This window comes from Diadema antillarum, unplaced genomic scaffold (genome assembly GCF_040938485.1).
Source record: "Diadema antillarum isolate AM-2024a unplaced genomic scaffold, OU_Dant_1.0 seq00000550_RagTag, whole genome shotgun sequence".
Lineage (NCBI taxonomy): Eukaryota > Metazoa > Echinodermata > Echinoidea > Diadematoida > Diadematidae > Diadema > Diadema antillarum.
Window position 1 is genome coordinate 2,737,917 of NW_027271495.1, and position 14,518 is coordinate 2,752,434.

Below are 14,518 nucleotides of genomic sequence, written 5' to 3' on the forward strand. Positions count from 1 at the left end.
ACAACTTGTTATCATTTGTTTATTTAGAAATATGAAAGTAAATTGAAAGTGAAATTGAAAGGAAAAAGTTGAATGCATCAGTAAACTGATGTATAAAAAACATTTTTAAGTATTGTATAATGTCCTGAATTTTAGTGGTTTACAATTTCTTCTCCTTGAGCCACTACGCAGACTGGAATTCAATAATTTTCAGTAGTCATATGATATTCATGAAATTAACCACACATTTAAGTTTTGTCAACTAATAGAACTTTATAAAAGAGAAATGCAATGCATACTCCCCTATATCACCTTCAGGATGTCAGATAACTAACTTTGGTTCTCGAAAGGAGACAATTTGTGACCGTGCATCACAAAACCAACAAAAAGTCGCACCCCTTGATTTTACGTGAGGACTCAAAAAAGATGAAACGGGTCAACCAAGTCAATCTTGAGTTTGTTATATTTTCTGAAAAAGCTGTTCTTCTTCTACATTATCTCTAAGTTTGGGATCATAAAATAAGTGGGAAAGTGTGTTTTCAGCTGTTTTTTTCTACATCCTTATTTTTTGTTTTGTAGAGTAGTGTGATCAGGTAAGTCTTAGAGGCCCCTTTTCATCTTGAAAAATCCTTTACACACTCTTCACTTTCAACTCTGATAACTTTTGAAAGGATAATGCTACTGCTCTGAAAGTTGGCATTAATCATGGCTAGAATGTGTTGATAGAGCATGCTTAATTTCAGCTCAATCTGATAATTTCTTCATTGTTGTTGCTCCTGTGGTTTACATCCTGTTTTTTTTTTTGTCCCATTCATCACACAGCTAGCACTGCTTGGTATAAGACTAAGCACTTGGATAGACCCTATATTTCAGAGCATCTTTTCTCAGTTCACTTTTTTCCAGAGTGTGTGCTTTTCTAATATTTAGATAGGTTAGGGGAGTCCATTTGAATTGAGTTATACATCATTTTAAAGCTTAGAGTCTGCTCTTTCAAAATCTGCCCTTAACTAAAAATCCATGTCTGGCAATTTTTTTTTGGTTTTGTGATGCAGGGTCACATTTAGAAGTTGTATTTCTCATTCTGTTGCTATGGTTCGTGATACAAGCTCCAACACTTGCAATTCTTCTTCTTCTTCTCTCTCTCTCTCTCTAAGTGGCCACATTGATATTCTTGCTTCATGTTGTGCCTGCCTACCTCAATGATTTGCTGATAGAGGTGTGTCTTTATTGTCACATTATATTGTCACAGTTCCGAAGGGGTGATACTGCTACAGACTGCTGTAATTTTTTGAGTGTGAATGGGATCATGGGTTATTTCATTTATGCAGCATGATTATTGGAACATTAGATATCATGAAGTACCGTATGAATATTAACATGAATTCTCATGCAGTATGAATAGGAACATGAATTCTCATGCAGTATGAAAATAGGAACATGAATTCTCATGCAGTATGAAAACAGGAATATCATTCTCATGCAGTATGAATAGGAACATGAATTCTCATACAGTATGAATAGGAACATGAATTCTCATGCAGTATGAATAGGAACATAATTCTCATGCAGTATGAATATAGGAACATGAATTACTCATGTAGTATGAATAGGAATATGAAATCTCATGGCATTATATGAATATGAACATGAATTCTTGTGCAGTATGAATAGGAACATGAATTCTCATACTGTATGAATAGGGACATGAATTCTCATACAGTATGAATAGGAACATGAATTCTCATGCAGTATGAATAGGAACATAATTCTCATGCAGTGTGAATGGGACGTACTCTCCTTTATCCAGTAACCACCTGATGTGACGTCAGCAGTCGTGCACCGACAATTTGGAATCGAGTGGCAAATTATCTCCCAAACAAGATTCATTTTGTGCAAGGAGCCAACAAAGCTCCCTTGTGGCTGACAAACATTGTCTGTTTATAAGTAAGAGTCTAGCGTGTTTTCACTATTGCACCTTGGCAGACGTCTGACATTCTCATGCTCTGTGTCTATGGTAGGGGAGGAGCGATAATTTAAAGTGGTTTCCTTACTTTAGGAGCTTGATATCACAGGTTGATTCCACTCTGTTATTAAATTGCCTTAATTAGATAACATAGCAGTACAGTTTTTCTAACATTTAACAGAACTGAAGTCACAATACATATGATTCTCTTGAGAGGTTTTTTTTTTTTTTAATATGTGTAGTGACATCTGTCATAATGTTTAAAATCAAAAGTTAAATCTTAAAAATTTTGATGATGAAACTTGTGAGGCAATTATACACTGCCTGCAACTTATTGCATACTGTAGCATAGAAATGTGATCAATAGCTGTTTTGTGAAAAGATCAGCCTCAAACTTCATAATGGTTCTTATCTGGTGTTTGATATCCATGAAACTTACCCTTTTGCGTAAATTCAGCTTAATTTCATTCTACTTATTTATTTCACCCCTTTATCACCACTCTACCTATTACAGTTAATTTACTGTATTTCTTTATTGCATGGACAGCATCCTTTTTGTCATCTTACTTTTGACTCACCCACCTGTGAGAAAATCCAAGATTTTCCAAGTTATGCCCTGAGATTCTTCCTAGCAAATGTGTGTGTGTGTGGGGGGGGGGGGGGGGGGGGGGGAGCATTGCCCCATGACCCCCATGTATGCTGTATAAATACTGTGTGTGAAAGCTATCACATCCTCAAGGGATATTCCACACTATAACAAGTGTCACATTTGGAGCGGAGATGCAATTGCAAATGCCTGCGTGCGTACGTGTCTTTCCAAAATCAATTTGACTACACTTTATTTTTACACACTAACATAGTTTTATCTGTATGAGATGGGCTACATATCACAATGACAGACCTTTGTAAACTGTGATAGCAGTGACAACAGGCGGGAAGGAGTGTCCTGTTGCTGTGCTCAGGTTATATTTTCCTTGCTGATTGAAAAAGGAATATATTGGTTGAGTGTTCCAATGAGATTTTTCAGTCATAGGGACTGAAGGTTGGAGACCACTCTGGCTTTTAGTCGCTGAATCAAATATTTCTTATAGTGATATCTTCATATTGATTAATTATCCCCACAGACAGACGTTGATGTCATTGTAGAAAAGGAACACAGGTGTAGGAGCAAGACTATTTTTGTGTAACAGTATCATTTCAATTTAAACCTAAAAAGGTCATAGACTATAAAACCTGCTGAAATTTGTCAGACAGTCTGCAGAAGAGACTACAGTTTACAGCAACCTCCCGCCCCATTATATTCCCACAGATTGGATCTGAAATCCAGAATCTGCTTTCTGCAATCTATATATCTGCATTCAAATTCTTCTGTACAAACCATGTTGATTGACTACCAGTGTGACTTGTCTGTGATAGAGATTAGCTTCTCTAGGGTTATAGTTTTAGGGTACTCCTAAAAATGGAATGAAAATATGCCTGACTATTGAGGTCTTCAGTTGTTTTATACTATGTAGTAACGTTTGTCCTATACAACAGTGCGATTCAGTCATCATACATCATATTTCTTTTCTGTTTGCCAAATTGACACTTGCTACAGTTGCACACTTGATAGATTAATGGCTTAATAATGTATGTCTTCAGTCAGTGCAGGAATTATGCAGTAAAAAGGTTGAATTCCTTTATGATGCATGGAAGTTGTTGGTAGATTACAAATTCTTATAGTATAACAGCAATATGTAGGACTCCAAAACCTAATTAAGAAAATTATCAATTTTTAGTCTTGTATTCTTGCACATTTGATATTGCTTCATTTATGTTTATTCTGTCTCTTATGTATCCTCTACGTTGTATGTAATACAATCCAGACCATGAATTTTTATTGAAGAACAAATGTTTGAAATATTGGGATAGGTGTGAAAAAATAAAAATGATAATGTACATTTGATGTATTTCAAATTGTGTAAGTGCTTGTCACTGTTGGAGTACATAAAAAAATGAGACAACTGGGATGCACCTTATATTCATCAGCCATAGAATAAAAGCAAGATGAAAAGGTTTAGTTTTAAGTAGTTTTAGAATATTATGGCAGGAACAGATAGGAAAATAGGAGAGAAATTGACTACTTGTAATACCAACGGTTGATATGTAAATTCTCATGTGTGTGCCCGCCCGGGAATATTTACACCATAGGTGGGTAGTCTGGATCAAAGTCAGATAATATTCCTACAAAGAGGATGAGGATGAGCGGTGTTATATGGCAGGAAGACATGCCAACTTTACTCACCTCAAAATGAAAGCAGGAATACCTTTAATTCCCCCTCAGACAGTAGCTGCTAATGGCATTTAAACCACCATGCATCTAGTTAATTTTGAAAAACATCATTATGTAAACTTCACTAATATGTCTCAACTTACAAACATACACACTAGGGTCCTAACTACAGATTAAAGTAAAATACCCCGCAATCAGTCAGCAAAGATGGGGATAAGTGTTGACGTAGCCCTCACAAATTGCGGTAAAATTGGGGGGGGGGGGGTGGTGGAGCAGGGTTGCTCCTTGCACGATGTTCGGTACTTAGTGGTCACAGCTGATCACGTTAGCATGATATATCACTAGGGATTGGCTGAGAGATGGGTACATGGAGGGAAAGCTCATGTTCTATAAAGTAGTCATGCAATATGAACCATACTGTGGGAGTCCTGTTTGTATTGGTCCCTTCCTGTGCTTACTGCGTGCGCCATATATTCTGTTGTGGTTTTTAAAATGGCAGTATTAGTAAGAGTTGAAATGCATCAGTGGTAATCAAGTAGAAATGCACACCTACCGTTCGGTTCGCCGTTTGTCAATCAAATTTTGTGCAGCTATTGGAGATGCTAAATTGAACCATATCAGAGAACTAGAACTGCAACCCCAATATTTGCTTTTGTTTTGTAGTAAAGGTCCATTTTGTTGTGCAATATTCATTATGGATAATTTTCATTTTTTTTATATATCTTTTACTGTTTTGTACACATATTATTCTTCCATCATTTAGTCAGCAAAAAATGTTGACAGATATACAGTTACTCGCAGGCGAAAATTAGCTAAAACGATAAAAAACAGATGCATCAAGATCACTTTCTTTCTTCCACTTTTTACTGTTGAGCCGACGTAATTATTGCGGTTAAACGCCAAACAAGTGGCTGTATCACAGACTACAACGATCGATCATCATCATTATATCGCTCTTCCACATAATCGATCATCCATCATGCTACGCTGACACAGCCGTCGATCGGCGTACTTTTGAGTCAAAATTAGCTACTTTTCTTCTGTAATTAGCCATGAAATTTCATGAAACCTCAGATATGGTCCATCTTGACATTTCTGATAGCCACAAGAAGTTTCATTGACAAATTAAGGAAGGAAATGGTAGGTGTGCATAGTGTGTATTTCTACATGATGTTTGCTGGTTTACAACAATTTTTGAAGATTTTATGTGATTTTTACATATTTTGAAGCAATGCTATTACTACATGTAGATCTGATGTTGATTAATTTACAGATAAAATGCAAGTAGGCCTATAGGACTTCCCCATACCAATATCTCACTGTATACCTATTCTCTTGGAAAATGGCAGAACTTTAGAAGGTAATGAGAGTGTGCTTTACCTCTTGATAACAACACTTTTTATAGTCTCATAATCACACATCCCTCATGCACTGTGTGCACTGCACATTTCTGCAATGGCCAATATTGCTTGCATTTATGTCAACGCACACACCGATGCAGCATTACATGGTGTGTCACTGTACCGGAATAGCCTAGCGTCACAGTGGGTAGCTAAGCAGTATGTATGCAGACGACATTTGGTGGATGTCTGGTTAGAAGGAGATTTGTGGTTTGGTGGCGTAGGGCCCGCTGCAACACCGCATGACTAAATGTGTTGGTGGGGTTGTTTTCAGATTTTTTTTTCTTTTCTCGTTTCTTTGTCAATTATTGATTCTTTAAGAGTGGAATGGTTTTTTGGAACTGCTGATTTTATTGCAGGATTCAAAGGTTATCTTAAGTTCATTTTAGAGAGAAATTGAAGCATTTTTAAAAAAAATTCTGTGAGGAATTTGTATCTTTGAAGAAAGTGTATCAACAATTTTAATTTACTCTGTGTAATAATGAACTGAAAATAAATAGTTAAACAACCTTTCTAGCTTTGTCAGATTTGTTCAAAATATTGTCAGTGTACTTGTTTCATGGAACAAACAATTTTCAAGGTTGATAAAATTCATCCAGTCTTAACTTGATCCACTGCAGTTTACATGAAGTGAAAAATATCCCCCCCCCAAAAAAAAAAACAAAACCCAACTGTCTGTTTTGAAGATAAATCTAGATATGGTGTTGACATCTGTCAAATTTACCCATCAACATTTGAGTAGTTTGCTGTGGTAAACATTACATTTTGTTTTTTATTATTTATTGACAATGTTTCATATGGAAGATATAAAGGAGCTATCTTTCATTCGATCACTGTTTTGTTCATGTACCATTTTAATGATTACTTTTACAACTGATCCTTACATTTGGGCGGTGAGTTGGCTCAGTCGGTAGCGCGTCTGCCTCACGATCATGCGGCCTGGGTTCGAACCCAAGTCTGGACTGAGCAATGTTGTGTGTAAACATACCGTCCCCTCTAGCAAGAGGCAAAACACTCTGTCCCTCGGATAGGACATAAAATGGAGGTCCCGTGTATGAGAGAGTCACAGCTCATGCACGTAAAAGATCCCGCTTCATTCATTCATCGCAAAGAGCAGGGTGTCTAACCCGGTGAAGTGGTCCCACCCCACATCCAACTGGACCCCATGGAAGACCAGCTTAGTGTAGCTGAATATGGGCTATCCAGCCATCTTCACAGATGGAAAATGAACAACAACAACAGTGGCAACGCAGATAAGAAGATTTACAATGTATGACCCTGTTTCTCTCTCATTTTCTTACAAACATCCATTCTTATCTCATAGTCAATGTTTTATTTTATCATCTTTTCTTTCCTTACAGCTGATGCTTTGCAGGCTACTTACTCTTCTAACAAAGTGCTGAGATTCTGACCTGACATCGATGTGGTCATCAGCTCAGTTGCCGCTGCCCAGCGCGTAAATTTGGGCCGGAGTGCGCCCTCGTTGTTTGGTGTCCTGCCTCAAATATCGCAATGAGGCTTCTCTGCTGGTCAGGAATCCTGGTAGGTAGTCATTTCCATTTCATGTCCTTTTATTTAGTTACTTTGCAAGTATCCTCATTGGGAAGGGGGAGGAGCACGTTTAAATTATGATGCATTCATGCTAGCATCTCAAGATGCAAGATGGCAGCCTATGTGCTGTATACTTCGTATCAGGGCAATTACCCCCTGACTAAATACTGCATGTTCAGAGTAAAGATTAGGGTTAGGGTTAGGTTTAGGGTTAGAGTTTGGGTTAGGTTTAGGATTAGGTTCATGATTAGGATTTAGGTTAGGGTTAGAGGAAGGGTCTGGGGTAATTGTCCAGGGGGTAATTGCCCTAGAACCATATACTTTAACCCGTTCCTTACGGGAACCTAGCTGGTATACCAGGTTCCTGTGGGAGCAACTGATATGGATACGGGAACCTGGTATACCAGGTTCTGAAGATGAAGATAAGAGTGCCTACTTTTGAGGCCTAAATTCATGTTTCTTTGTGTTGTAATGCCCAGAAAAATGGGTTTGATAAAAAGATAAGAGTTCATTCTATCACCATATGTTTATCTTTCTGTCGGAAAAATGTGTATATCACTGCATTATTACATTTTTTCCGACTGAGTTTGCGAATGCTTTGCTACAAAACTTGTATGAACATGTATATAGCGATCGAAGCTGAGCTCGAGTAGATTTCTGCGTTCGCTGACCCCAATCATCCCATTCAAGTACCAGGTTTTCTGTAGAACAAAAGAGTCTGTGAGCCCATCAGCGCACGCTCTATTCATACCTTGCACTCGATCAATATTTTCATTGTTCGATGGCACATGTAGTTGACCTTGGAAAGGGGATACATGTACCGCTTGACTGCTTTCGCTCAGGCGGATTACAAACCTGTCCGTTCTCTGTCGACGGGCAAAAAGAATCTCGTTTGGGGGCATTTAAGACACTCAAATAATTGCGGAAGGAACGGGTTAACAGTTAATCATCAAAATGTGAGAAAAGGGTAGCATTTTTAAACTATAGATAGACACTGAATCCTAATACACTTATACAGTGAAAGTAATAACTGCTACAAATGTATGGGGGTTGTGGTTTCTTGAAATCCATAGCAAAACTGAACTTTGTCAATGGAATTCCAATATTGATCCACATGAAGAAACTCTTATTTCCTTATTGTAAAACACCCTTTTTCCATATTGCAAGACAGGTACCGTGCTGACAAATTTGGCCCATTCATCATGGTATATCATAGAACACAAAAACACACAATGGGATCACAAAAAGATAAATCTTGATTTATTAAATCCTTTTAAAGGCTGACTACTTTTGCATGGATTGAGCAAAACTGTTGCTTTATCTTGTAATATTGCAACCAGAGATGTCTTCCTTAGACATTAGTTGGTTGTAGTATTTAAAATATGCATTTAACAATGAACCCCTGTCATAGGAAATCTGCATTTGTAAGTAAAGCTAAATACACTTTGCCAATATTATTCCATATTCAAACTGTGAGATTATGGTAAAATGATATCATTATTTTGTAGAGTGCTACATACTTGTGGCAGTGGCTGTCAATTTCATTTCCCAGATTAGGAAACAGTGCATTATAGATAAATATTTCTACACAGAGAGGATTTAGCCGATCTATAACCAACTTCAGGGTATCTTCACTTTTCATGCATTAGTATTCATTGGGCTAGAACAAAGCATTTCACTGGCATGAAGCCTGCCTGATAAGTTTAGGGATTATTTTTCACATCAGCCACAGAGACAGAAATCTTAGCCAAATCTCTAGAAAAATTGAGGAATCAAGACTTTATTCATAGGACAGTTTTAGTGTAATTTTGTTCTGATGGCTTTCACACACTTTGGGTGATGGCATATTATATGAGATAAACTTTTATTTTACTGCTTTCGGAACCAGCTCCCTGGAGGCAAAAACACAGAAAAAGTGAAGGTACTGTTGCAGTAGCAATATTTTAAATGAGAAAGTAAATCTGGAACACACCCAGAAAATGACAAGCTGCCAGGCATCAATTCTATTTCAACTGCTGTCTTCTTTCAGACCAAAGGAAAAAAAAAAACAGAAGGGGAAAGGATCAGTCAAAACTCTGGTTTTATTGAAAAGATTCAAAATCCACAGAAAATGAAAAAGAAATTCCAAGTATTATGTAGTCATGTTTGCAAAGTAGCTTAGTCATGAGTACCTATTGTTTTTGTTTTATTGCAACTGACTGGGAAATGACATATTCCATTCAGTTGCAATAAAGCTGCAACTTGATGCAAGAATGTATTGATTTGAATTGCTTGTGTTTGCTTTCATTTTTTTAATGTCATCAGACTACCAGGAGGCTGCTGTTTCTTTTAGTCTGGTATGCTGTTGCCATGGTGATAGCCATCTTCTCATTTTCCCACACGCGATGGAAAGAGGAATCCAATCTGTTACGAGTCTACAACTCTGTATTTTTTGTGCCAAGTGATGTGCCTGTAATGAGGGACTCGTTACCCACAGGAAACACAAATTTTACATACAGGGGAAACGGGACAAGCTTCAGAAATGCTTCCAGTCTGTGGTTGCCATTTGACCCTGAAACGGGGGAAATCAGGTATCGTTACTCATCTCGGACGCATCCTCAAAGGACTAGCAGCTTAGATGCTCTCAAGGAGAGTTTACTTCTGAGGACAGGCAATAGTAGTGCGTCATTATCGTCATTGGTGCTGGTGAGGAACATTTCAAATGGAAGGTTGTTGTCAGAGAGCTTTAGCAGAGACCTGCCTAAAGGAGAGACCAGAGGCAGGACTAGTAACAAGTCTCTGGCCGGTGTGTTACAGCAGCTGGTGGGTGGGCAGGTTGGTGACCTTCTCCACAGGGATCGGTATAGCTCATACAACAGCTCCATGCTCCTGGCTGCCATTGAGAAGAATATGCAGAAGATCCACGAGGAGACAGAGATCAGCCTCAAACACCTGTCGCAGCTGAGTGAGATCCTGAATGGGAGCGTTTCCAGGAACGGCTCCGTGGTGAGCTTGGACAGGGGCGAAGGAGCCCTCCAAGAGATGCAGCATCCTGTCCAGGAGAGGGACCCCTCTCGCCATCCTCCCCTCACTGGGATGGGGACAGAGGGCACCCCTCAGGGTTCCCTTCAGGAGAGGCGGAAGGAAGAGCGATTGCCAAGCAAGGCTGCTCATTCTGGCAAGAAGACAGATGGACCAAGTCTTCTGAGAGTACTGATTGGCCAAGACTTGTACGTAGAGGAGAGGTGGCCAAAGTTGGCCCAAAAGAAGAGCGTCACGAGAGAGCTTACCAAAAACAGAGACATCTCCAATTCAACGGTTACTGTGACCATAAGTCCTCCTGGCACAGAAACGCCAGAGGTGGACGGATATTATCGCATCGATACAAGAAGGGTAAGTATGAGCACCTGTTGCTCCGACCTGTACCCACATTGTGTCTTAATGGAGGTCAGTGAAACCATTGAAGAATGAGGAAAAGAAATCTTTTTGTTTGATGAAGGAGAAAAGCTATGACATTTAGAAAGTCAGAGAGAGAGAGAGAGAGACAGAGAGACAGACAGACAGACAGACAGACAGACAGTCAGAGAGGATGAGAGAATCTGAGGAAAGGAAATGCACAAACAAAAGGAAATTTGAGTACCTGAAAAATAGCAGTGTTGAGAAATTGTCTGAAGTAAGTGTGTGGCTGGAGGCAGAGAACTCAAGCTCTTAACCACCTACAATTTTAGCTATCCATAATTTTCTCTTTTGACCTGGCCAAAATTTCTATGAATGCTTGTGTCGATATATGTATGATATATATGTTTTGTTTTGTTTTGTTTTTTTTTTTGGGGGGGGGGGGGGTTAGGAGTGTGCAGTATGAGAAGACCTTGATATTTTTTGTAGGTCTTTATGCAATGTATACAAGTGGCATATGCTGTGCTATAGGAAAAATATAGGTAAGTTCTAGTGAAATTCCATTTAGGTTCCCAGTTTAGTATTGGTAGAAAAGTAGAGAAATCTTTTGAAATTCATTGAAGAAACCACCCCAACATTTTGTAAATGCAAGAGGAGTTCTTTTCATTTTGTTTTTTTTTTTACTTTGTGGGCAAAGGTACTAAGGCAAAAGTAAGGACACAGGTAAGGAAATAAAACCCAGGACTATTAATCCTTCTTGTGTCCAGGCACTTGAAGGACAAATCCACCTTCATAGACATGTGGATTGAGTGAATGCCACTATATTAGTAGAACACATCAGTGAAAGTTTGAGGAAAAAACGGACAATCCATTCAAAAGTAGGAATTTTTGAAGTTTCTGAACAGTCACTGCTGGATGAGAAGACTACTACAGTGTATGATGTCACATACGTACAATGATATAAGGAAAATAAAAAGAGAATTTCACAAAACTTTGCTTTTTGAATAAAGTGCACATTTCCTCGACTTGTCACTGACATACTCTGTATGTTAAGGGTAATATTATTTCCCTTGCCTTCTGAAAGAGGGAAGTCAAGTGACCTTTTATTAAGGTAGAAAAGTGAAAATATGTTGAATTTTCTTTATATTTTCTTTATATCGTTGTACACATATGACATTACAAGCTGTAGTAGTCTTCTCATCCAGCAGTGACTGCGTAGAAACTTCAAAAATTCATAACTTTTGAACGGATTGTCTGATATTCCTCAAACTCTCAATGATGTCTTCTACTAATATTGCTGCATTCACTCAATCCACATGTCTATGAATGTGAACTTGTCCTTTAACATAACTTTCCAAAACTCCTGTATCAGCATTTAATAATCCATCCAAACTTGCCCTGGTTGTAGAGTTGGTGAGCCTACTCAGGTGTAGCACTGACAATCTTTGTTTACTGGCAGTTAGTTTGCGGACATTTGTGTCAGTCAGTGAAGAAAGCTCTCCAGCATGCATGTCAAATTTGGAATTAAATCAAATTAATCCCCTTAATAACCTGGTAAGTTCAGAGTTTAGATATGAGAGTATACAGAACTATTCAGTTGGAGTTCAGTGTATTTTGTTCATGGAATTTCATTCCAATTGCACAATGACTGGTATTGTATCACAGTGTATCAAAGCAAACCAAAGAAAGAATGAAACAAAGAATCCTGACATACCTTCATTATTTTTTATTTAGTTCTCGATATTCACTTGCGGGCTTTCGATGTAAAATGAGGCAAAGCTCAAGCATTGTGTATGATGAATTTGATATGTCATCCATGACATTCCTATAGATGCTTCCCAAAATCTCCTCTCTGCAAACTCTACTGGGATGAGAGTTTGATTGATTCTGAGGTGTGATGCAGAAAATAGGGCATATAATAGGAAAAGATGCTCATTTATAGTATATCTCTGTCATAGATTTTTATTAATGCAGCTTTTGAAAGGGGAAGGACTATTTGCTGGGTGAGAGTAGAACAATCCCTGACAGTGAATACAACTGGGTGTTAAAGAATGCATTAACTCATGTCAAATACCGTTGTAAAAATGTATTTGCATAATACGTGTATTCATAGGGTGTTCTTGCTGTATATTACACTGAAGAACTGGGTCACAAACATTTATATTCCTTGTCCCATGTAGGATTTGCAGTATTGGGATCACACTAATAACCATAACTAGAGCAATGAGGGCTACAGCTCAATTTTAGGGGCATCCAACATATGCAATGTGTCTTTAATCAGTCTCTCGTGATGGCTTGGGATTTACCTATATCCAGAACAGAAATTTTGCAGCCTTATGCAGCATCAACACTGCACCATCTACTCTCTAAAGACCAGTATAAAAAAACCAAGCCTGTGCCAGTTTGTGTTTGTCTACAAAATGGCCATGGGACAGGTGTCTTAGTCAGAATTCTGGATTGCACAAACAGCATTGTCTTAAGATGGAAAATGATCACATGTATGTTTTCACCAATGATGTGAGACCCTTTTTTTAATTGGTCTCATCAAATGAGGAATTGCAAGAAAATTGCATTTATTAGTAAAGAGCAATAGATTATGATATCACTTCATTTTTTAGTATACTGAAGTGTGTGGACTTGATGACCAATAAGTCACCTGATGGTATAATACTGTCATGTCAATAGATACAGGATATTGCAAGTTCAAACTTATTGACTGATTTTTTGTGTCATATATCATCTTTCATGCCATATATCATCTTTCATGCCATACATGTATACAAAGTAATACAAGCCACCTACATTGAATCCTTGTACATATTTTGAGAGAAAAAAAATCCTGATTTTATTGGTGTTAAGACTAGATGTGAAGAGTTGAAATTTATATGACTCTTTAGTTGCTATAGCATTATAGAGATATTTCCTTTCTCAGTATTCATAGGTGTTGTTGTACTTTCTGAAAGAAAAATTGAACATCACTTTCCTGAAAGCTAGAACTGCACTTTTTGGAAAGTTGTTGAAAGTGTCGCCCACAGTAATGGATGCAGAGGGCAGAAGGGCAAAGAAATTCCTTTTCTCTCACCATGCATGGCATATGGAAAGATACTTCACACCATCACTGTGTCTTGAATCATTCATGGTTGCATGCCTGTAAATGTGATGGCACCACAGCTGGCTGTGTGAGTTGGATCAAGTCACAGATACTATGTCTGAGACACATTAATTAGACGGGGGAAAGAGTGCTATTCTGAAGTTGACATGTGACTCATATTTCATTCGAGAATGGATTTCCCTGCTGAAAGTGTCCCTTATGAAATACAGACAGATCTCCCGTAGAACTGAAATTGCTTTTGTTATTTCTTATCCGTCTGTTTTTTTTTTCAGTGCTAAAATGAGCAGCCAAAATACAGGAACAAGTGGACTAGCTTTGCTGGAAATGCATAGTGCAGATTTTATCTTAGACAAACTCTCCACATAAATGGCATGGTTGAACGAACATCTTATAATTCCATATTGATGTTGCAGAAACAGAGGAAAAGATACCTAAAAAATTATTAGGTTCATACAGAGACTATAAGGGCTAAATGGGAAGCACTTCTAGTTCCTTCTTCTTTAAAGTCCAATCAGGCTCAATCTGAACCAAGCAGGAGGGATGTCGTGCTCGTTGATCTTGAATCGGCCATTTTCTGATGTCCATGGGAGAAACAGGAAATTGCCACAAACTTGAACCTGATTGGCCACTTTCAGGTGGAGGAGAACAGGCCTGTCTATAGCAGCATAAAGTGTTCTTAAAAGTACAAAGGCATTCCCCCAGTCCATCGCTGTCTATTTAATGTGCTGCTGCCCTTGTCCAGGAGTGCCTATAATGCATTTCAATTCTTTCAAATGGAGTTTGTCTCATCTGGCAGATACTTAACATACTCCTTGCACTTTAGGGTATCTAAAGTACAATCTCCTTCTTCTTCTTCCTATTCTTCT

At 38.2% G+C, this 14,518-nt stretch overlaps 1 protein-coding gene across 1 annotated transcript in view; it reads left to right on the forward strand.

The window, feature by feature from the left end:
• The first annotated feature begins 6,522 nt into the window (after positions 1 to 6,522).
• Positions 6,523 to 14,518, forward strand: part of LOC139734853 (uncharacterized) — a 28,243-nt gene continuing 20,247 nt past the window's right edge. Inside the window, exons 1-2 of the mRNA XM_071645638.1 lie at positions 6,523 to 7,156; positions 9,470 to 10,537. Coding sequence (XP_071501739.1) covers positions 7,127 to 7,156; positions 9,470 to 10,537 — 1,098 coding nt within the window. The 5' untranslated portion in view covers positions 6,523 to 7,126. The remainder of the gene's footprint in view (positions 7,157 to 9,469; positions 10,538 to 14,518) is intronic.